Source organism: Sciurus vulgaris (assembly GCF_902686455.1).
Source record: "Sciurus vulgaris genome assembly, chromosome: 7".
Taxonomy (NCBI): domain Eukaryota; kingdom Metazoa; phylum Chordata; class Mammalia; order Rodentia; family Sciuridae; genus Sciurus; species Sciurus vulgaris.
This window is the reverse complement of record NC_136467.1, coordinates 99,577,842-99,602,671: the sequence shown is the minus strand read 5'-3', so window position 1 is coordinate 99,602,671 and position 24,830 is coordinate 99,577,842. Positions and strand designations below refer to the sequence as shown.

The window sequence follows — 24,830 nt, the reverse complement described above, 5'->3', positions numbered from 1 at the left end:
GTACCAGAGAAAAATTAGCTAATTTTTAAATTAATTTTACAACTTTATTTCATACAATTTGGCTAGATTCTTTTACTTCAATTAAAAAGAAAGCTTAAAAAAATCTATGTTAAAATTAAATAACTCAAAGTGATATTTTCTTAGTAACCTATCATTAATATTAATAAATCTCAGGAAAAAAAATTGTTTGCATACATTATTTTTAGTGACTGTTACAATTCTTGGCAATATGAAGAAAACTCATCTCTATTTGTAAAATCAATTTTCTCAGATGTATGTTTCTATTTACTATTAAAAATAGAAAGCCTTTGTTCTTGAATCACATGAATGCCAGTGGGCTCCATTTTCATTGGTGTTTTCACAGATTAATCAATGCAGGCCTTATTTTCACACTGGGATAATAATCATTCTAGCTCCTCAACACAAAATGAGTATGTTCGTGTTCTGCAATCCACTTGAAGTGAGGCACTCAAATGGCTGAGAATATGGCACAAAATTTATTTTTGCTTTCATTCATTTGAAGACAGTGTATTAATATTATCCTCCTTGCTTCCACACAGCTGTCATCTAAAATGCCACTGAAGAATGGATGCATAATTAGCTCTTCAGTTCATACATTAAATACATTTTAATAAACAGCTCGTTTCTTTGAAAAGATAATATTGCTGTCCATTCTTAGCTGTCACTCTCAGAATTTAGAGGGTATTTCTTATGTGAAGCATTGCTTAGCCAAGCTAATGTATGCACTGTATTTAAAATGTATTCTTATTGAATTATGAGCTATTCACACTTATCTAAAACAATTTTAGTAACTCTGATAAGTTAGGAAATATTTTATAATGCAGAAACTCACTTTGAATTTCTATGTCAAATATTTACATTTAAAAAATAAATTTAAGTTATTATCAGAAATATAATATTTGAATATTACTTTAATGAAATGCATTTAATATGTTAAATACCTGTTTAATAAATATCAACATATTAAACATCAAATGGTATTCACAATAGTTATATTATCTTTTAAAATTTACTTATATTAAATATTTTAAATTTATTAAAATCATTTCATAAATTTTTAACATTTAATATTATCTGCAGATATCTTAAATAATTTATGACAAAGTCCAAATGGATACATGATTTTCTTGAAGTCAACATATTGGTTACTTCAACAATGAAACATAGGCCCAAAGAGGCAAATACAATTTCAATCTTTCAATACACAGACTACAATGTAGTAAGACTCAAGCCAGAGAAGGTGGTGTGCACCTGTAGTCCCAGCTACTTGGAAGGCTGAGGCAGGGGATAATTAACTCACGAGTTCAAGACCAGATTTGTCAACATGAGGAGATCCTGTCTCAACAAACAAATAAATTTGCAATGTACTAAGATTCAAAGTGAAATGTCATCTTGAAGGACTGTGACTTTATTTCTGCTAGTTTATTTTAAAACATTTCTGAAGGAAGTCTAAAGGCAAGATTCTGCTTGTGAATCTGTTGACTGCAATACACTGCTGTTCTTGCTGGAGAGTGTTCCTGCTTCCTCTTTCAGTGCCTCCTGTTCTTTCTACCAACCTAAGCAGGAGAAGAAGGAACCCAGAATGACTGACTTGAGTGTCCTCACATAACTGTTCAAGTGTGGGCAGTTGCCAGGATACTGAGAGCTGGGGTTATTCATTTTGCATAAATAGATATTCCATTGGAATATAATATCTATACCCAAGATACATTCAATGATCAGGGAGAAGTTACTAATCCAGAAGGAAGTAAAAAAATGAAGATACAAGATTTTCATTTAGGAAAAAACACTGATGTAAAAAATTGTGTATAGTTCATTAAATAAATGGATACAAGTTAATACAGAAGATATCATAATTACAGAAAAAACTATAAAAATCTATATTTGACTTGAGTGGGTTTCCAAATCACTGTTCCACATATATGTTCAAATCTTACTATCTGCCTATTTGCATATCATAGGATAAGCAACCTACCACCAAATATTACCTAATAATCACTACACGACATCTAACACCAAAACTCAACTGTTCAGAATACATATAAATCGGGCTTCAAATTTATGATGCTGATCTCTTACTATTTCGCATCACTTAACTTGGTCCTTGCTCTGTCTATATAGGATATGAGAGCATGAGAATACTCAGAATTCTCAAAATTTAAATATCATGATCACATAGTTTGAGACAAAAATACTTTATTTTTTGGTTATGCAAAAAAAGAGGTGGGTCACCTCTGAAACAAACATATTAATGGATAATTCTGGTAACACATGATTTAAAAGTGGAAAAAATTTTCTACATTCTATGATAAAAAAATCTTTAAAAATTTAATAAAATGATCTATATTGTATTATCCTTTTAAATAAAATATGTATGTTAGTAGAATAAGACTATTGGCAAAATACATAACAAAATAAAGAATTGATAAATGGAGTATAATTCAAGATGATTTAAATTTTCTTCTTTGTGTTTACTTATATTTTCTATAGCATTTGTGCATATTTTTAGAGTAAAATTTTATTTTAGCTTACTCAGACCTACATATCTGTTTAGATTTCAAAACACCTGTGGTAAAAACAAATTCAGAAACAATTGCTAAAAAACAAAAAAATCCCCAAAACCCATACATGTGCTTTTGTTCAGAATGTCACACCCCTATTATGAGGTACAGTGTGTACTCAGATGGCCACAGAGAGCCTAGGGGATCACAGGGCAATGGGTTGGGCCTTGGGTTGCTGACATCCTGATGTGTACACGGCCTCCTCCCTCACCTCTGCAGTGCTGCTCACTTACATACCACCCCTTTCTACAGGAACTGCACCGTGACAAAGGTAGCAACTTGCTGTTTAAGATTTCTTTGCCTCAACCCCTGGAAAATCATTCCTCAACCTCAACAGTATGAGCCACTAAATTGTCCTGAATGATCATTCTTCCGATGTGAAAAAAAAAAACAAAACAAAAAGAAACACTTTCCAGATATTTTCTAAAAATATCAACATTTTGAACAGAGAAAAATATCTTGCATGTGAAGTGTATGCTTGACCTTATGCTTACTCAATAACAGTAAAATACGTAACAGGTTCCAGGCTAAAGAAAAAATAATGGCTAAAGAATTTTAGATATGTAATTAAAACTATATGTACAACTACAACACATCTGTAGAAAAGACTAGTTCAGCTGGGACGAAATTCTAGTGAGTAAATGGTAGATAAAAGTTATTAGATAAGAATTTCTGCCTAACTAATATCTTCCTTGCTCTGCCTAGATAAAACTTTTTCTATATTTTCCTCACTAGTTTATTAAAATAATTTACTAATTTCTTTGTCTAAGAGTGACCCAAAGTGAAGTCTAGTGTTTATGGAAAGCTATGACTTCTAAATTAAAACTACAACTGAAAAATGTAAGAGCCATGGGGGTCACAGAAGTGAGGCTTGGCTTCCTGACTATGGCCACTGTATCTCCGTTAGAAGGTTTGAGAAACAACAGTTTGTATTCACACAGTATAGAATAAAATAATTTATATTCACATCTCCCTATTGCCCTATATAGTATTAATATTTCAAAATGTAAATGAGAAGCAAAAAGTTCATCTTTTATCATGAATAACCAGATAAGATACCATCAGATTCATCCCTACCATTGAATTCAGTGCAAGTAATTATGTAAAGGAAAGCTCATGAGAGTAATTTTCCTTAAACTGATGTAACAAATATAAAGAATAATGACTATAAATCAAAAAATAAAATTCCAGATTTTAAAATGATTTTTTAAAATAATAATGTATCTTATTACATCACAAGCTTTAGGAGAGCATTTGCTATACATCCAGAATTGAGAACAATGGCTTGCACGCTAGCCATTAAATAACAATTTGTTAAATGAATAATGTTCTCTAACCTTTAAGAGAACTATACAAGTTTGGAATTCTTGGTTTATAAACTCTAGATTCTAAACTCACATAATTTAGAACCTGGTACAATTTACATGTGACCATATGTTTCTCAACAGCAAGTAGCAGGAACCAAGAAAGGACAGTGTCTACCTTGTACACCTTTATATTCCTAGAGCCTAGAAATATGTATATGCAAAAAGGTGAATGGATTAAAGAAAGGTCCAGACTGTGTCTTATCCAACAACCATCCTTAGAAACTAAATGAACAAGGCAAGTAGCCTGATTGCTGCATGGTAAGAATGTACTTGGGACAACAGAAGGATGGTTATTGCTCTGTGGAATTCAGAGAACCCTGCAGTGGGCAGTGTGGATGCCCTGGGGTGCTAGGCAATCTCACATCTTGGCCTGGCTGGTTACTAGGGTGGCTTTGGATAAGGCCTGGGTTTTGGATGCTAGTTGTTTTTTATTAAGCATCATCTGATGCCTTTGACATCTTCCTTCCAAAGAGTAAAAAAAAAATATAAAAAGAACAAAATTAAAGCTCTACTTTCTATGGCAGCTTACCAGCTGAGTCAGACCTGTTCAAACTTGTCCATCACTTACTTTTCTGTGAAACAGCTTGTGAAAATATGCTTAATATGTTTTAGAGAATAATCCTATGTCTAACAACAGCAAAAGATTAGGTCAGTTTGATTGGTGCTAGAGAAGGTGGGGAGAGAGTAAGCCTGGTATTCATTTTAGATTCTCTCTCTCTCTCTTTCTCTTTCTTTGGAAAATAGTATAAAACACCTCCCTCCCCTTAGAGTAGCGAAACAGCAGCTGACAAGATTTAGAGTTATATCACTAGGTTGAACATTTCTTTGCTTTAAAAAACTCAGATTTAAAATACCAGATCCTATCCAGAAACAACAACAACAACAACAAAACAACACAAAAAAGCAATCAGACACTTTTGAACTCAGCTTCTTGCTTTATCACCTATTGTTTAATTGAGGCAAGTTACTTAAAGCTGTGAGCCTTAGTTCCTCATGGAAAAAATGCAGATGATAATATGACTATGTTCCCTACAGGATTAAAACAGAGGATTAAGTTATATAAACATACCTATGATTTCTTTTTTTTTGTGGGGGGTGGAGGGCATTCAGGGCAGTGCTAGGGACTGAACTCAAGGCCTAATGCAGGCTAGGCAAGTGCTCTACCACTGAACTACACCTCTACGGCCCTGGAATTTTTAATCCTCATTATAAATTGCTAAATTCAAAGCTGTAATGTTCTCCAAATGTGTTAGCAGTGATGGATAGCATTCCATCCATTGATAAGAATACAAAAACAGAGGTTGACCCTCATAGCTGCACTTTCACATTGACTTCACCTTTGTTTTTTAGTCTCCTCATAAAAATGAGATAATATCATGACAACTTATTACAAATAAGTAAATGGGGATTATGTTAGGGTTGATGGTGGTTGTTGATTCATTGTTTCTTCTACTTCCAGGACTGGCCTGATGTGAGTCAGCTTATGACCCTGGTTCTCAGGAGGACACACTTCTTCCTTCCTTCAGAGGGTTGTGCCTTCCTTTCTCCATCCTGATGCTGCACTACACCTTCATCCCTGGAGCCCCAAACACAGAGGCAACATTTATGGTCTTCTTTATTGCTCCCCATAAAGAGGAACAGATTGGCCTAGGGATAATTTTTATAAAAATCCAAGACTGTAAACATTTAAATGAGTGTCATTTTTCAAGGTGGTCAACTGGTGACACTGTGTGCATTTTAAAAAACCAGATACGAACCCTCAAAAATGATGTACTATATTGATATATGATAGGCATTCAATAAATCTTTACTGAATAGAATTATGATTAATTTCAAGTGACATTTTTAATTAAAGAATTCATTTTTGAAATTAATGAATTTTATAGACCGACATGCTTATCGACTATTGATTCTTAAAAACCAAGCTTTGGCACTTTTAAGAGCTATGCATGCTAGAAAAATAATTTGAAAGTTATTTTATAGTAACAATTTCTGCCCTTAGAAGTGTTAAATATTTAAATGTATTCTGCTCTGATGATCTTTGTGACAGCAGAAAAAAACACAACATTGTTGCCAAATCAGTGAGTCAGACAATAGACACATGGAAACACATGAAACACTATTCAGAAGGCTCACTGTTGCTGTTGAAAGTGATCTATGATTGTGATTAATTGCTTTTGAAATTTTGATCAAAATTGATCTGTCCAATTTTCTGGCACTGGCTCTGTAAGTCAAATCTCACCCTGGAATTACATAAATCAATTTAGCCTGGACTTCTGTGAAAACTGGGGGGAGAAAGATATAAGTAATTTCTGAGTTGTCAGTGACTGATGGATGTTCTGATTTCATGGTTTTAGTAAAGAAAAGGTCTTACCGTAGCTGTCATAGGCATCCTCACTTACTCCGTGACCGTAGTCATAGTATTCAGGCACACTGCAACAGATTTAGACAGCAATCAATGTTACTGTAATAAGGAGGAATCAACCCAGAAATTCCTATGGAATCTGAAGTAAAAATGTGTGCTAAGGTATCACCCCTGGAACCGCTAGGCATAAAACACAATCCTAAAGAAACATTCAGTATGAAAAACGCATTTTATTGACAAGAAGTACCAAGATTTTTTTGTGCTACTTTGGTCCTTCTTTACCTCTATCATCCAATTTGATAAAACACATTTCCCCTAAAACACAAGTATAATACTTCAAAATTCGTCAAGAGGAAAGTTATAAAAGGTCTGTTTGCAAGAAAAAGTGCTATATAAGTTGACAATCTTGTCAATTGTGTATGACTTTTGATGCTGTTACCTTAAGAAATATGCATCTTCGTTTCCAAACATGGAAATTGTATTTATACTCCCCTCCAACCCTTCCCCAGCATCCAAGCACTGCTCAATGTATAAGCTATTCTTTTCAATCAGTATTTTGCAAAATACTTCTACATTTTCATGATTACCAAAAAGGTGTTGTTCCTCTCTTTCAAACTTGAAGGATACTTAATGCCCCCTGCTGCATGATTTTCCTTACTTCAACCTGCAGCACCAGTTTCCCCTTTTAAGGCCTCATTCCACTTAGTACCCACACATCTGACATATTTTCCATCCTTAAGCCCTCCCATCACCCACATATCTCCTTCTAGTGATTAGCCCTTTCTATGTAGCCCTTCATAGAAATTTTCTTGAAAAGAGGTAACTACTCTTTTCACCGGCACCCCCTCCGTAAGCTTTTGAAACTTATTATTGGTTTATTATAACTGTACATAATAGTGGGATTCATTATGATACATTCATACATGCACATTGCATAAATTGGTCTACTTCATTCCCCAGTACCTCTCCTTTTCCTCCCCATCTCCCACCCTTGAGCCCCTTCCTCTACTCTACTGGTCCCTTCTATTTTCATGAGATTCCTTGACTTTCCTTTTTTTTTTCTCTCCAGTTCCACATATAAGAGAAAATATTCAACCCTTGAATTTTTGAGTCTGGCTTATCTTACTTAGCAGGATGTTCTCCAGTTCTATCCATTCTTCTACAAATGCCATTATTTCATTCTTCTTTAGGGATTCGGTCAAACCTCCATTTTGTAAATATATCACATTTTCTTCATCCATTCATAGATTACTAGGCTGGTTCCATAACATAGTTGTGTGAATTTTGCTACTATAAACCCCTCTGTGTGCTTTTGAAGATACCCAGTAAGGCTACTACTACACTAAAAGAGCTTTTGTCAAGATGGTGACCTTTTCAAATCCAGGGATCACTACTTGATCCTCCTTTTAGTTTAACATCATTTAATACCATTGATATGCCCTGATACTTCAAACACTTCACTTGCTTTCAGATCTCTCTCATGGGTCTCTGAACTCAATTTCCTCGTTTTTCTCTACTGGTGGTATCTCCTTGTTTTCCCAACCACTTAATCCTGGAGAACACTTGGTCTAAGTTATTAGGAAATTTATCTTTTCTATTCTAGGCAATCTCTTCTGATCCAATGACTTTAATTTCCCCTTTACTCTGAGAACTTCCAAATTATATCTATACTCTTCCACACTTGGCAACTCCCCTTACTCTGGTTTCAAGTGCACAACTACCTAGTGTACTTTTCCACTTGGATGTCAAACTGAACATATCTAAATAAAAAAAGAAATAACATACTTTCCAACTCAGATCTGCTGTTTTGCATTTTCATCTTTGTTAGTAACAACATCTTGATTAGTGTTACTTATGCTCCAAATCAGAGTCCTCCACTGAATCCTCTCTTTTCTCTCACATCCAATGTTCAATTCAAATAGCAAATTTTCTCACTTTTATTTGCAAAATATATTCAGAAGCTGAACATGTCTAAACATTTCCATACCTATGGCTGTGGTTGAAGCTATCACCATCTCTCTCCTAAATGAATACAATAGCCTAGCTGGTCTCTGTGCCCTCTGGCTCTGTTTCCATAAAAATGACAGAACAGTCAAAGTCAATTTTATAGATGTTAGTTAGATTATCTGCATTCTTCTCTTGAAATCCATCAATGGCTCCCCACAGCCCTTAAGAAAAAAGTTGAAATTCTTACTTTGCCTATGTGATTTCCTCTCCTAGTATTTTCACATCTTGCTACCACATCCCCTTTGCTCACTCAACTCAGGGCACACTGGGCTCTGAGATGTCCCTTGAACATCGAAGACACATGATTATGCCAGAGTGTTTTCATCTACTGTTCCCACTTCCTGAAAAATGACTTCCCTGAGTGTCCAACTGTCCCTTCATTCTTTCAGAGCTCACTCAAATGCCACTTGGGAGAGGTTTCCCTGATTGATTCATTTAAAGTAGCACTTACTCAGGCATCCCTTGCTTCTCCATCTTGGCATTTATCATTCACCACCATACAAAGTATACAAACAAACTCACAAATACACATTCGTTTATGTACTGGCTGTTGCCCTTTTGTAGAATATAAGCTTCTTGGACTAGGAACTCTTTTATAACTCTTTTGTTCACTTATCACTGTTCCAGGTTGATTTCTAGAATATTGTTTAGCACATGATATTACATTTTTTCCTCAAAAAACTCCTTGGTTTAATGTTAGACATTGTTCATTTTCCTCTGTCCAAATTTTAACTTATAAAATTTAACAATTACCTCAAGATGATTAATTTTTTTAAGATCAGTATTATTTTTATTAAGCAATAAAGAGATTAGAAAGCTAACCTCACAGATTACTCTGAAAGCATCAGCACTTAGAGAAAATTTCTAAAGAAAAAAATGGGGTAAGCAAATACAAACTAGAAATAGAAGGCAAAATATAGAGGAAAATAACCATTCAATGACATTTTTACTGAGGCATACATTACTTAAACCATGTAGCAATGGTTATTTTTTTATGTCTTTTAATGTGCCAAAGTGTTGCTTGTCAATAATGCATCACTATCAGCAAGCAGAACCAAAAAGGAAAAAAGAGGAGAGGTGATATTGGCCATTCCCTTTTTTTTTTTGTTTTTTGTTTTTGTTCGTTTTTTTTCTGTTGTTGCAGTGCTAGGGATCTGAACTCAGGACTGCTAATTCCCCTAAAGGAATTAGGAGCAGCGAGTATGGCAAGAAAATGGCTTAGTTCCAAATATCCAACTGTATAAGTTCTGAAAATGGGAGAGAGATGCCAAAGGGGTAGGTTGGAAAAAACGCAGAAGGGCCTCAAATTATATGTTCTCCAAATGTGGTTGTTATTATCCTTGAAGGCAATCCCGTCAGTCTCAATATACTAAGAACTTGTGATTTCGCTGACAGTAAGGAAACAGAAGCAGAAAGGAAAAGTCTATATATCAGAAATGAAAAGTTAGCTTCTTCAACCTCAATTTTAGCATGAAGAAGCTGAACTAATTATGCAGCTCAGCCCTCATTGCTCAGAATATTTATATATGAACTAGTAAAAATGTATGGCAACCTATCTTCTTCCCATTCTGCTTGAGATGATAGGTTAATGCCTTTATATGTTTATATTTTCTTTTACATGCTTTTCTTAATAGAAATTATACAACCTAATTCAGAATCTTCAGGTAGATATAGCAAATTCCTGAGTTGTGCCATTAATTCTCTGGGAGGTCAAGAAGTGGGTAGTCATGAGAAAATGATGTAAAAAGCAGAACTTCCATTGATAGGCATGGGTAGCAGCTTCCTCCTGCCCTCGTCACAATCTGCAAGTTTTATGGGAGTAAGCCTCTGATTATGTGTTCCAGAGTGTGCTCCATGAAAACCAGCAGCACCCGACACTACCTAGTGGCCTTAGACTGTTTCTCACTGGATTATAATTCTAACTTTAGTTGATGAAGGCAAGGGGGGGAGATTGAGAGAGTCCATGATGATGAAGCTGCAGTACTGTTATCATCAATGACATATACACACCAAGAAGAAATTTAACTTTCAGAAATCCAAAATGGGAAAATGGAACATATAAGATATTTGTAAAATAATGATAATGTAAAATAATGGGAAAATGATGGAAAATAATCATAATGGACTCTGTAGATCCCACACCTTTGCTTATTCATTATCACTATTCATTTCTTCCATAGGAAAGTTTTTACTTGTCAATGGCTGTGCACATAGTGAATGTACTCCCCAGCCACTCCTTCAGCTAGACATGCTCTTTTGACTAGGTTAGGAAACAAGGAAGGTGCACAGAGGTAAGTATGGCAACCAAGGACATTTCTAATTTAAGAGCAACAGACTGCCACAAAGGGGAACCTCTGCCTCTAAGTGATCACAGGAGTGAATTTATACTACTGTTTATCTCAGAGATAGAAATAATTAAGAAAAATATATATATTTTAAAAATATTGTTAGATAAACTGAATTTTTAATCTCTCTTTTTCAATTTAGTTGAACATAGTAATCAGTTCAGTATGTGGAAGTGCAGAACTGCTATTAAAATCCCAAGCAATGAAGTATTAACTTGGAAGGAGGGTGGAGGATATAAAGAAAAATAGTAGAGTAGGATAGAAATGTCACTTGTTATGCCAGTCAGTGACAACTTAAAGAGAGGGCTACAGGTCTGCATATCCTTTTAGTGCTAGGGAAAAATGTTATACAAAACCTAATGGTTAGTGATCCTGGTTGATTTTAGAAAGGCTTCTGTTGTGTTTTGCAAGAAGAAAGGAAAGGGACTATAGGTTAGCAGAGACAGGCTATCTCTGCCTGATTAGTATTAGTTCAATAATTTAAACTGATATAAGGTCCAGAACTTTGGGACTTAAGAGGACTGAAAAAGTCAGCTGTTCTGTATTACAATAGAACAAGAACATAAATGTTGCTTAAAGATGTCTTCACATCTGGCCTGGAGGGACACATTTGTAATCCCAGCTATTCAGGAGGCTGGGGCAGGAGGATCGCAAGTTTGAGGCAACATAGTACAATCCTGTCTCAAAATACAATAAAAAGGGCTGGGGATGTGGCTTAGAGATAGAGAACTCCTGGGATCAGTCTCTAGAAGAAAAAAATGTCTTCACGTGTTTCCATTAGTCTTTGCTGACACATATGAGTCCTAGAACAATCCTTAGGCCTCCAAACATGCATGAGCAGGAAGTATGCAACAAAAATTGTGAAGTCTCCTATGTGGACATCCTCTGTCAAATTTAGGTAAGACCATGGATCAGTTCATGTATCCATTAGGATACATGAAGAACCTTCCAGGAAATGTGGCACAACTCCCAGAAAAGAGAACCAAGGTTGCCAGATGTACAATTAAAAAATTTATTTCATTGCTTTAATTTCCACTTGGCAGGATTTTGTAACTGCTCTTGGCTACTGAGTCTTCAGTGTTTCCTTCTTTTGTTTTCCTAATGGCAGTTTCAATAACAGTCCCTCTCTTCCTTTTTGATCATTTTATACTTACAGGATGTTTTATACAGGAAAGAGAGCTAAAGAAGGAAGGATAAGCTGTGTACCATTGCCAGACCTCAAGTACAAGATCTAATGTAGAGGTCTGAGTATTTCCCAGAGATCTTAGAATTTGATTGCTGGTTTCAGCAATCAGAATTAAACTTGAATGTTCTGTTAGAAAAAGGTCATTCTTAGTTTGTTTGCTTGTTTTTGCTTTTATTTTTAATGGGAAGAAGGAAATTCACTCATATTTGAAGGACTAGAGGGTTGAGCTATAAGAGACTTCTAGTTGTTCTCCTCTAATCTCCATTTGTCCCGCTCTTCATTAGTGAGACCATCAACTTATGACTTTATTTGCCAGTCTTCTTCACATATGAATGTGGTCATGTGCTTAGTGATGGTACAAATTCTTTATGACTTGCATAAAGTTAAGTTCTTTTTCTTCATTTCTATTCAATGAACCTAACTGGAAATATCAGTGAACAGTGTCACTTTGGAAGACTGATGTTAATAAGGGAATTCCAGTAGCCAGAATCCCTAAATGATGCAATGGAGCAGAACATACCCACTGGCCCAAGTCTATTAAGTAAGAAAGAGATAAACTTCTCTCTTGTGTAAACCACTGAATTGTGGGACTGCCTCATTATAGAAGTTTAGCCTATACCTCAAATAATATAATTTCAATTTTTATATGGCAATTCCTTGAAGATTAACAGGCATTCAGTAAATATTTGTTGATGAATACATAAATGATTGAATAAAAAGAAGTCAAAGAAGAGATTGCTGTATTTGAACATAAATAATCATAGAATATTTTGCTAGAAATATCTTTTTTTTTCTTTTGGTATCGGAGATTGAACTCAGGGGCACTCAACCTCTGAGCCACATCCCCAGCCCTATTTTGTATTTGTTTATTTAGAGATAGGGTCTCACTGAGTTGCTGAGCACCTTGCTTTTGCTGAGGCTGGCTTTGAACTTACGATCCTCCTGCCTCAGCCTCCTGATCCATGGGGATTATAGGTGTGTGCCACTGTGCTCAGCTGCTAGAAATATCTTTATAGAATTTTGTGTATGCTTAAGAAGGGGTGTCCATTTACTCTGAAAGTAATGGGAATAGTAACACAAACACACAAAACCCCCACTTACTCATTTCTTTTCTGATATAAATGGAATTCAGATTAAAAGTTTAATAATTTAATCTGATATTATTCCTGCCTTCTTTATTTCACTTATCTATCAATTCTTTTAAATACTTACTAACGTCTAAGTAAGGAGAAAAATATTATTTAGAATTTTACTAATAACTAGATATTGTTTGAGTCAACATAGCTAATATGGGTATTCTGATTTTGTGTGTCAGATCCTGGAAAAATTATATCTGCTATAACCACCAGAGTAATAAAGATCCAAATCACTGATAATTGTCATAATTCTAATTAACACCTCTATAATTGTAATAGTGTGTTGAGAAACCCTAACCCTTATATTTCCCAAAACATGAGATACAGTAATAGTGAACTGAAAATTAAATAACTAGGTTGTGTTTATACAGAATTCATTTGTTCACTTTTACTCATTTCAACATGATTAAACAATATGATAAATGAAATAAATGTACTGAAACAGTAGCTTTCTGAAATAATTTAAAACAAGTATGAGGTCAATAATACAGCCTGCTTTTTGTAGCCAATACCAAGATTAAAAAATGTCTTTTATATATTTAAGGCATTTGATATTATATTTTGGTGGATTTATACATAGTAAAATTGTAATCAAGTAAATTAACATGTTAAAGTAACATGACAATATAAAAATCACATGTGAAGGATATACCACTACCCACCTATTCTCTGCACTTAAGAGAGCATTCTCAGTTTTTTTCCTCTTAAGCATTGACACTGAATCCATGTTATATTGTGCATTTACACTGTATTGACAGAAATTTGTCCAGCAAAGATAAATTTTTAGCCCACACCCCATCATCAAATTCTGAATTAGTAGTTCTATTTTTATAGCCATTTATGGGATGAACGAATCCTGTTAAGTTTCATCACTCTGGGAAAAGTGGAATTTATGAAGCAGTAATCATTAGTGTGTAGATTAATGAGTGAAACACACAGGTACATTAATCAGTTCTCACCACAAACACACCTATCCTCAGAGTCATTCAGACTATTAACTGAACAATGTGGGCACAAAGAAAGAAATGGGAGACTCTCCCGCAAATTCCTCAAGGCTTCACAGCTTCCTTCCACATCCCATCACTGTTGTGTGACATGCCTACTCTCGTGATTATTACTGAGGCTTCCCTGAAAGGGGGCATCTGTTATTTCTAGAATGAAGGTGAGGTTTACCAACACAGGATCAACCTGATGTCTACATTGGAAAACCTATGCCTGTGGAATGCCTATGCTGGGAAACCCATTTGCAAATAGGTTTTTAAAAATAATTTCAGGAGGTTTTCAAGATGGCGGCCTAGAGGGTGGCTGCATTTCATGTTGCTCCAGGACTCAGGATTCAAAAGAGGAGATATAGAGAGACTTGGGACCAACTCAAAGCAGCCAGGTGAGTCTCTCCCGCTGGGGAGGCGTCCCAGATGGGGCGGTAGTCCTGGAACGCAGGGAACTTTGTAAAGTAGAGCTGCCAGCAAGACGCCCCTCCCCCCACTGGAGCAGTGAACTCGGACAACTGGGAGTGTCGTAGAGGAGGCCGTTCAGCACAGCGCTGGGACTAGGAGCAACCACCGGGGCTCCGGCGGCTGCCCAGGGGAGGAGTGACGAGGAGAGCTGTGTGGACTCAGAACACCAGGGCCTGCCCTGAGGAGGAGGAGGAGGAGCGTGGCCGCTTGGATTCGGAGTGACTATACCAGAGCTACTGGCGGTTGCCAGAGGAGGAGCGGCACGGCAAGCTGTTTGGACACAGAGCGACTGCTTCTGAACACGGGGGCCTGCCCTGAGGAGGAGGAGGAGGAGGAGGAGGAGCGCAGCCGCTTGGATTCGGAGTGGCTATACCAGAGCTATAGGCGGTTGCCAGAGGAGGAGCTGCATGCGAGCTGTTGGGACTCAGACCACTTCTGAACACCGGGGCCTGCCCTGAGGAGGAGGAGGAGGAGGAGCGCCGCAGGTCGTTTGGACTCGCAGTGACTGCATTAGCGCTCCAGGCGGTTGCTCAGAGGACAAGGCGATTGGTGAGTTGTTTGGACTTAAAGCGACGGCTCCTGAACACAGGGGGGCTGCCTGGAGGAGAAGCGCGGTGGGTCGCTTGGTCTCGAGTGGCTGCACCAGAGCTCCGGGCGGCTGCCCAGGGAGGCGTGCAGCGGGTCACGTGGATTCAGAGCCACTCAGAGCGACTGCTCCTGAACACCCAGGGGGTTACCTGGAGGAGGAGGAGGAACGGGGAGGGTCATTTCGACTTGGAGTGATTGATTGCCCCGGGCTACGGGTGGTCGGTGGGAGGAGGAGACACGCAGTGAGTTGCTTGGACTCCTAGTGACCGCACTGGAATACTGGGCGGCTGTCTGGAGGAAGAGGCGTGCGGCGGGTCTCTGGGACTCAGAGCGATTATATGGGGCCCCAGGTGGCTGCTCAGAGGAGGGGCCACATAGCCAGGCGATTAGGTGCAGAGCAGGGTCCCAGGATCTAGGAGGCTTCTTGGTGGAAGAGCCACACAGAGACACGCTTAGGGGCAGAGCGAAGGTTCCAGGACTGCAGGCAGATTCTCTGAGGAGGGGCAGCCTAAGGAGATTCATCTGTGAAGGGTGAGGCTCCCAGGCCCAGGAGGTAGGGCCGGGCCCCTGGGAACATTGCAGAGGAAGGCAGCCCAGCCCAGGCGGTAGCTGTAAGTTGAGGGGTACCTCTAGGAGGGGAACTGACCAGCAAGACCTTCCCACCGCGTGAATCTTCACTGCCGGGTCAGGTTTCCCCACAAGGACGGTAAAACCAGAGACACAGGCCCAAACAGGCCTTGCCTCAGCCCGCAGCCTAGTTCCTCTTTGGATGACCATTGGTCAACAAGTGGAGGCACCTCTGCCCACTAGCAGGGAATATACCCCACCTGAAGGCCACCACTCCTAGAGAGGCAGCTTCCTTGTGGAGCACCGCATTATCAACTTCCTCCAAGACTTCATCCTACTGAAGGCTAAGAGGGGATATATAGAAATCTTCAGGGACGTTGTAAGTCGGTGGAGGAAATCTGCCATATCTCAGTGGTCCACTGATACCGGAACAATATATGAAAACAAGGAAAGAAAATGCCGCAAACAAATCTAGATGTTACATCAATAAAACCCAATGACAGCATGCCAGAAGAAATGACAGAAAAGGAGTTCATAATGTACATAACTAAAATGATCAGGGAAGCAAACGATGAGATGAAAGAGCAAATGCACACACTGAATGATGAGATGAAAGAGCAAATGCAGGCATTGAATGATCGCACCAATCGACAGTTAAAAGAGCAAATACAGGAAGCAAAAGATCATTTCAATAAAGAGTTAGAGATATTGAAAAAAAACCAAACAGAAATCCTTGACATGAAGGAAACAATAAACCAAATTAAGAACTCCATAGAAAGCATATCCAGTAGGATAGAACACCTGGAAGACAGAACCTCAGACATTGAAGACAAAATATTTAACCTTGAAAACAAAGTTGAACAAAAAGAGAAGATGGTAAGAAATCATGAACAGAATCTACAAGAACTATGGGATATCATGAAAAGGCCAAATTTAAGAATTATTGGAATTGAGGACGGCTTAGAGAAACAAACCATAGGAATGAACAATCTATTCAATGAAATAATATCAGAAAATTTCCCAAATCTGAAGAATGAAATGGAAAATCAAGTTCAAGAGGCTTACAGGACTCCAAATACACAAAATTACAACAGACCCACACCAAGGCACATTATAATGAAAATACCTAACATACAAAATAAACACAGAATCATAAAGGCTGTGAGAGAAAAGAACCAAATTACATTCAGAGGGAAACCAAGACAGATATCAGCAGATTTTTCAATCCAGACCCTAAAAGCTAGAAGGGCCTGGAACAACATTTTTCAAGCCCTGAAAGAAAATGGATGCCAACCAAGAATCTTATACCCAGCAAAACTTACCTTCAAATTTGACGATGAAATAAAATCCTTCAATTATAAACAAAAGCTAAAAGAATTTACAAAAAGAAAGCCAGCACTACAGAACATTCTCAGCAAAATATTCCATGAGGAAGAGATGAAAAACAAAGAAGTAAATCAGCAAAGGGAGGAATTGTCCTAAAGGAATTGTCAAATAAAGGAGGAACCAAGTCGTGTCAAATAAATAAATAAATAAATAAATAAATAAATAAAATTTAAAAAATGAACCAAATGACCGGGAAACCAAATCTTATCTCAATTATAACCCTGAATGTAAATGGCCTGAATTCATCAATCAAAAGACATAGACTGGCAGATTGGATTAAAAAGAAAGATCCAACAATATGTTGCCTGCAAGAGACTCACCTCATAGAAAAAGATACCCATAGACTAAAGGTGAAAGGATGGGGAAAAACATACCATGCACATGGACTCAGCAAAAAAGCTGGAGTATCCATCCTCATTTCAGATAATGTGGACTTCAAGCCAAAGTTAGTCAGAAGGGATAAAGAAGGTCATTTCATACGGCTTAAGGGAAGCATAAATCAGCAAGATATAACAATCATAAACATCTATGCCCCAGTGGCTCATCCATGTATGTCAAACAAATCCTTCTCAATTTCAGAAACCAAATAGACCATAACACAATAATACTAGGTGATTTTATCACGCCTCTCTCACCACTGGACAGATCTTCTAGACAAAAATTGAACAAAGAAACCATAGATCTCAATAACACAATCCATAATTTAGACTTAACAGACATGTATAGAGTATACCATGCAACCAAGAGTGAATACACTTTCTTCTCAGCAGCACATGGATCCTTCTCTAAAATAGACCATATATTATGCCACAAAGCTAATGTTGGCAAATACAAGAAGATAGAGACACTATCTTGTATTCTATCAGATCATAATGGATTGAAGTTAGAAATAAATGAAAGAGTAAAACACAGAAACTATTCCAACATCTGGAGATTAAACAATATGCTATTATATGATGAATGGATAACAGAAGATATTAGGAAGGAAATTTAAAAATTCTTAGAGGTAAATGAGAACAAAGAAACATCATATCAAAATCTCTGGTGCACTATGAAAGCAGTACTTAGAGGGAAATTTATTTCATGGAGCGCATTTAATAAAAGAAGTAAAACTCAACAAATAAACAACCTAACACTACAGCTCAAAGCCCTAGAAAAAGAAGAACAGAACAGCACCAAAAGTAGTAGAAGACAGGAAATAGTTAAACTCAGAGCTGAAATCAATGAAATTGAAACAAAAGAAACAATACAAAAAATTGACAAAATAAAGAGTTGGTTCTTCGAAAAAATAAACAAAATTGATAAACCCTTAGCCACACTAACAAAGAGAAGACGAGAGAAAACCCAAATCACTAAAATTCGGAATGAACAAGGACATATCAGAACAGACAGGATTGAAATACAAAACATAATTAGAAGCTATTTTGAAAATCTATACTCCAACAAAATAGAAAATTTCGAAGACATCAACAGGTTTCTAGAGACATATGAATTGCCTAAACTGAACGAGGAGGACATACACAATTTAAATAGACCAATTTCAAGTACTGAAATAGAAGAAGTCATCAAAAACATACCAACAAAGAAAAGTCAGGGACCAGATGGGTTCTCAGCCGAGTTCTACAAAACCTTTAAAGAAGAGCTCATTCCAATACTTCTCAAAGTATTCCATAAAATAGAAGAGGAGGGAACCCTCCCAAACTCATTCTATGAAGCCAATATCACCCTGATACCTAAACCAGACAGAGACACATCGAGGAAAGAAAATTTCAGACCAATATCCTTGATGAACATCGATGCAAAAATTCTCAACAAAATTTTAGCAAATCGCATACAAAAACATATTAAAAAGATAGTGCACCATGATCAAGTGGGTTTCATCCCAGGGATGCAAGGTTGGATCAACATCAGGAAATCAATAAATGTAATTCACCATATCAATAGACTTAAAGTCAAGAATCACATGATTATTTCAATAGATGCAGAGAAAGCATTTGATAAAATACAGCACTCCTTCATGCTCAAAACACTAGAAAAAATAGGGATAGTGGGAACATTCCTTAACATTGTGAAGGCCATTTATGCTAAGCCCATGGCTAATATCATTCTGAATGGTGAAAAATTGAAAGCATTCCCCCTAAAAACTGGAACAGGCAGGGATACCCTCTTTCACCACTTCTATTCAACATCGTTCTTGAGACTCTAGCCAGAGCAATTAAACAAACCAAAGAAATTAAAGGGATAAGAATTGGAAAAGAAGAACTCAAACTATCCCTGTTCGCTGATGACATGATTATATATTTAGAGGAACCTGGAAATTCCACCAGAAAACTCTTAGAACTCATAAGTGAATTCAGTAAAGTAGTAGGTTACAAGATCAATGCTCATAAATCCAATGCATTTTTATACATAAGTGATGAATCTTCAGAAAGAGAAATTAGGAAAACTACCCCATTCACAATAGCCTCAAAAAAAATAAAATATTTGGGAATCAATCTCACAAAAGAGGTGAAAAACCTCTACAATGAGAACTACAGAACACTAAAGAAAGAAATTAAAGAACACCTTAGAAGATGGAAAGATCTTCCATTTTCTTGGATAGGAAGAATTAATATTGTCAAAATGGCCATACTACGTAAAGTGCTATACAAATTCAATGCAATACCAATAAACATCCCAATGACTTACCTTACAGAAATAGAGCAAGCAATTATAAAATTCATCTGGAAGAATAAGAAACCCAGAATAGCTAAAGCAATCCTTAGTAGGAAGAGTGAAACAGGGGGTATTGCAATACCAGATCTTCAACTCTACTACAAAGCAATAGTAACAAAAACGGCATGGTATTGGTACCAAAATAGAAAGGTAGATCAATGGTACAGAATACAGGACACGGACACAAACCCAAATAAATACAATTTTCTCATACTAGACAAAGGTTCCAAAAATATGCAATGGAGGAAAGATAGCCTCTTCAACAAATGGTGCTGGGAGAATTGGAAATCCATATGCAACAGAATGAAACTAAACCCATATCTCTCACCATGCACGAAACTAAACTCAAAATGGATTAAGGACCTCGAAATCAGACCAGAGACCCTGCAGATTATAGAAGAAAAAGTAGGTCCAGATCGTCAACATGTCGGCTTAGGACCAGACTTCCTTAACAGGACTCTCATAGCACAAGAAATAAAAGCAAGAATCAATAACTGGGATAGATTCAAACTAAAAAGTTTTCTCTCAGCAAAGGAAACACTCAGCAATGCGAAGAAAGAGCCTACAGAGTAGGAGAATATCTTTGCCAATCATACTTCAGATAGAGCACTAATCTCCAGAATGTATATAGAACTCAAAAAACTCTACTCCAAGAGTTCAAATAATCCAGTTGACAAATGAGCTAAGGAAATGAATAGTCACTTCACAGAAGAAGATCTACAAGCAATCAACAAACATATGGAAAAATGTTCAACATCTCTAGTAATAAGAGAAATGCAAATCAATACCACCCTAAGATTCCATCTCACCCCAATTAGATTGGTGATTATCAAGAATACAAGCAACAACAGGTGTTGGCGAGGATGTGGGGAGAAAGCTACACTCATACATTGCTGGTGGGGCTGCAAATTAGTGCAGCCACTCGGGAAAGCAGTGTGGAGATTCCTTAGAAAACTTGGAATGGAACCCCCATTTGACCCAGCTATCCCACTCCTTGGCCTATACCCAAAGGACTTAAAATCAGCATACTACAGAGATACAGCCACATCAATGTTCATAGCTGCTCAATTCACCATAGCCAGATTGTGGAACCAACCTAGATGTCCTTCAGTTGATGAGTGGATAAAGAAACTGTGGTATATATATACAATGGAATATTACTCAGCCATAAAGAATTATAAAATTATGGCATTTGCAGGCAAATGGATGAAATTGGAGAATATCATGCTAAGTGAGATAAGCCAATCTCAAAAAGTCAAAGGACGAATGATATCGCTCATAAGTGGATGATGGCACATAATGGGGGGAGGGGAGGGTTAGTGTTAGGGTTAGAGTTCGTGTTAGGGAGGGGGGCAAGTATGAAGGAAGTAAGGACTGTATAGAGGGAAAAGAGGAGTGGGAGGGGTGGGAGGAAAGGAAAAAATAACAGAATGAATCAAACAACATTACTCTATGTAAATTTATGATTACACAAATTGTATGCCTTTACGCCATGTACAAACAGAGAAACAACATGTATCCCATTTGTTTACAATAAAAAATATATATAAAAAAATTTCATTTGTCTATTCCTTCTAGAACAAATCTTACCTTTCTACAGAAACTACTCTCCTTCCTTATCTCTCCCAATGTATGTTTTCATTTTCCTTATTTCTGGTTATACAAAATAATGGTATAACAACCATAAGAACAACAACAGCAAAATAAAAACCCAGCAGCTTCATGTAGATACATTCTAGTTTATGAAATATTAAAAATAAAGTAGAAGGAACTGAAAAAGGCCTCATGAAAATTACAGTCTACCAGAAAAGCAATTAAGCGTGAAATGTTATTTATTCATTCATTTTTTTTTAAATTCATCAATAATAAATATAAGAAAGAATTACCCAGGTTAAAAGGAATAAAGGACACTTGTAGGCAGAGAATTAACACCCGTCAAAATTCATAGAAAAAAAAAAAAAGGGTGGCATCTGCAGCTAATCTCCAGAGTTAGGGAGTTAGGTTAAGGTAGAAAGGTATTTACTGTTCAATCTCAAGAAAGACACAGAGGACAGAGTTTTAAGCACTCTGTCTTCATTATGGTAAGTAGTTTGGATTTTATCCCAGCTACCACTGAAAACAATGAAGGTATTTAAAAAAGGATCAACCAGATTATATTTCAAACAAATCACTTTTGGTATTGTCCTTCTTTTCACTCTGTACCCTCAGCACCTGGCACAGTATTGAACACACAGGAGATGCACAACAAAATTTATTGACTAAAGGAATGGATAAGTAAATACCTGTATAATGGGCAAGTTTTACAGTTGTTCTCCACTATGTGTTTTCACACCCATATTTCCTTAGTATACATGAACTCCCACTATTTTGTTAAATTAAAATGTGATAAAATTTGCATATTAAGACAAATTATTTGTGACTTTAACTTATAATTATTTGGTATCATTAGGTGCTACATTCAGGATCCAAAGTTTGAACTGCTAAATGTAGTTTGTTTCTTTATTATGCAACTTGGCAGACATTAAAAGGCAAATGGAAGATAAAAATGACAATTCTGGGCTAATTTTAAGCAGCAATTAATTCAAAAGAAGATTGTGGGTGATTTGGTGGATATGGAGAACAATATATCAAGTGGCTAGATTATGAAGAAGCAGTATATGCTTACTTTTTGCTAAAATTTTAATAACATGTTCAGTAAAGACAATGAAAGCCACATTTATTAAATGCTATTTCCTTATTGATATAAATCTTCTTTCTTATCCCTTTATTGCTTCTACCACCTGATTTTTAGACTGGAGGGTTTTAAAGTGGAAATGGGGTCTTAAACAAGAAATAAGATAATTTGTTTCTTTAAAATTCTCCTTCTCAGAAGAATAATTAATCATAATATATCAATTCTGTATTATAATATATAATACTCTGGCATTTAGTACACTGTGAAAGCATTATATACCTTATCTTATAATCATTACAACTTTTTATTTGGTAATAATTAACCCAAATGCAGGAAACAAAATTCAGTTTTAGCTAGATAAAGCTACTTGTCCTAATCCACCCAGCTCCTCAGTGGTGAAGTTCGGGTTTGAACTCTGGTGTATCTGACGATAAAGTCCACATGAATTTGCAATTCATCTAGTTTATCATACAGGTCTAAAATAATCATACTCTATTTTATTTGAATAGTACTGGATAAAAAGATGGGAGATAATTACTTCAAGTCAGTATGATCTTGGGCTAATGGTGATTAGAAAGATGAGATAAGCCATGAGCTCCCCTCGACAATTATCTGTCCTCTTCTTCCTGTTCCTCCTTAGAAAAAATCCCAGCTACCATCAAGAACAAGGACTTGCCCCAAGCACACATACTTCTCTACACTGCTTGATTCCTACTTCCAGAAAGTTTTCTCAGATCCCCACTAAGCCACCATGCTCTATGTCTCCATAGATAGCACTTTCATTGTTCCAACTTCACCTCTATTATGTGCTGTCATTTACCAATTTGTTTTCCCAATAAAAGATGATTTCCCTGAGGTCAAGGCATTTGGACATCACTATATTCCCAGTGCTTGACAAACAGTAGATGCTCAAAATATACTGACCAAATGCTCTCTCAGGCAGTCACTAAAGAAGGAAGATGTTCATTTCATTTTCATTTAAGTATTTTCTATTTAGTAATTAGCCTTTACTCTGAGAACATCCACAGAATTAAAACATATAAGTTGTCCTTTCTAATAGTAAAAATAAATGCTCACATATATGACAACTTGTTTTGCTGAAAATTTACTATCATTATATTTACACTATTAGTAAATTAAAACTTAGTATGAAAATAAACCATCCAATCCCTAAACACGAGGTAGAACTTTTATTTAACACATTTCAAGTTCAGAAATAGTTAAAATAGAGGTTATCTTAAAAAATACTATTAAAAATTCTATCTGAATATTCAAAAATTGATCATTTTGTGCACTCAAAAATATTAAGTGAAACATATTGTCTTTTTACATGTTTGTGTTTCAGCCACAATGCAAACACCCTTTCTCTGTGCCCAAACAGCATGATTTTCACAGAGCTCTAACAAGGGAAAGATCAATGCTCTACATTCTACATTTCTAAACTATCTTTAAAATTCTATCAAGATTTCATAAATGGTTTTGAAAATTTTGTAGGGTATAATTTATTTATTCATTGCACTCAACCAACAGTGTTATACAGAAAGCACTGTTGTATAGAGCAGCCCTATTGGTGAAGAAATAGAACATAAATTTATATCTTCCAAAACTAGTGAACTAAATATATTAAACATAAATAGGTAGACAGGTAGGTAGGTAGACAGGCAGACAGATAGGTAAATAAATAGATAACATAGTAACCTCCTGCAGTTGTTTTTCTGTCCAGCTTGTTTTGAGAAAGTCAAAGATGCAAATCTTCCCTTTCAAGGAAACTGAGAGGTAAGAAAAGTCCAGTCTCAAGGGTGGAGAACAGCTAGTCTCCGTTCTTTGATCCATAAAAGGAAAATCAACATTTCTTTAAAAGCGATATATAGAATTCAGGAAGAAAAAAGGTTATTTGAACTTAAAATAGGGAGTTGCTATTTTCTGTTTTTATAATTGTGACATCTTGGGCAAATCATTTAATATCCCTGAGCTGCAGTGTCCTCACCTTTAATATAGGTAATAATTTTATCTACCTCAAGTATTAATGAGATAACCTGTGATAGTTCCATGATAAGTGCCTAGTACATGCCAGGTACTCAATAACTGTTAATAATAGGTGATTCTCCCATCAGCGAAGGCATAGACATAAAGCTCCTCTTTTTCGTATTCATAAAGGTTGCTGTGCTGAGAAAAATTTCATCTTGAAATATTCTGAATTAAATTAAATAACCATACATGCCTTCTTAAGTTTCAGCTGATGGTATTTAATGTTCACAGGATGAAATATAGGCTGATTATTCATGAGGGAAGTGACATATTTGTTCTGCTCATAGATTAAAGATCAAGATAGATGATCTATATAAGGCATCTAGTGTAGAATTATGATCAGCTCTGCAATGATCTCCTTTAGAGAAAATGGATATTTTGAGAGTATAGTCTCATGCTCCAAAGGAGAGAGAAATATATTTATATA

At 36.4% G+C, this 24,830-nt stretch overlaps 1 protein-coding gene and 1 long non-coding RNA gene across 11 annotated transcripts in view; one reads left to right on the top strand and one right to left on the bottom strand.

Annotated features, from left to right (window-relative positions):
- The window catches only part of KHDRBS2 (KH RNA binding domain containing, signal transduction associated 2), a 577,654-nt gene that overhangs the window by 34,362 nt on the left and 518,462 nt on the right, over nt 1-24,830 (bottom strand). For all 10 annotated transcript variants that reach the window (XR_013764976.1, XR_013764977.1, XR_013764978.1 and 7 more), the window contains exon 8: nt 6,324-6,382. Coding sequence is in view for 3 of the 10 variants with exons in the window: in XM_079146741.1 (XP_079002867.1) it covers nt 6,324-6,382 (59 nt within the window). In the remaining 7 variants the exon portion in view is untranslated. The remainder of the gene's footprint in view (nt 1-6,323; nt 6,383-24,830) is intronic.
- Nucleotides 1-24,830, top strand: part of LOC306665335 — an 811,245-nt gene that overhangs the window by 281,294 nt on the left and 505,121 nt on the right. The window lies entirely within an intron of this gene.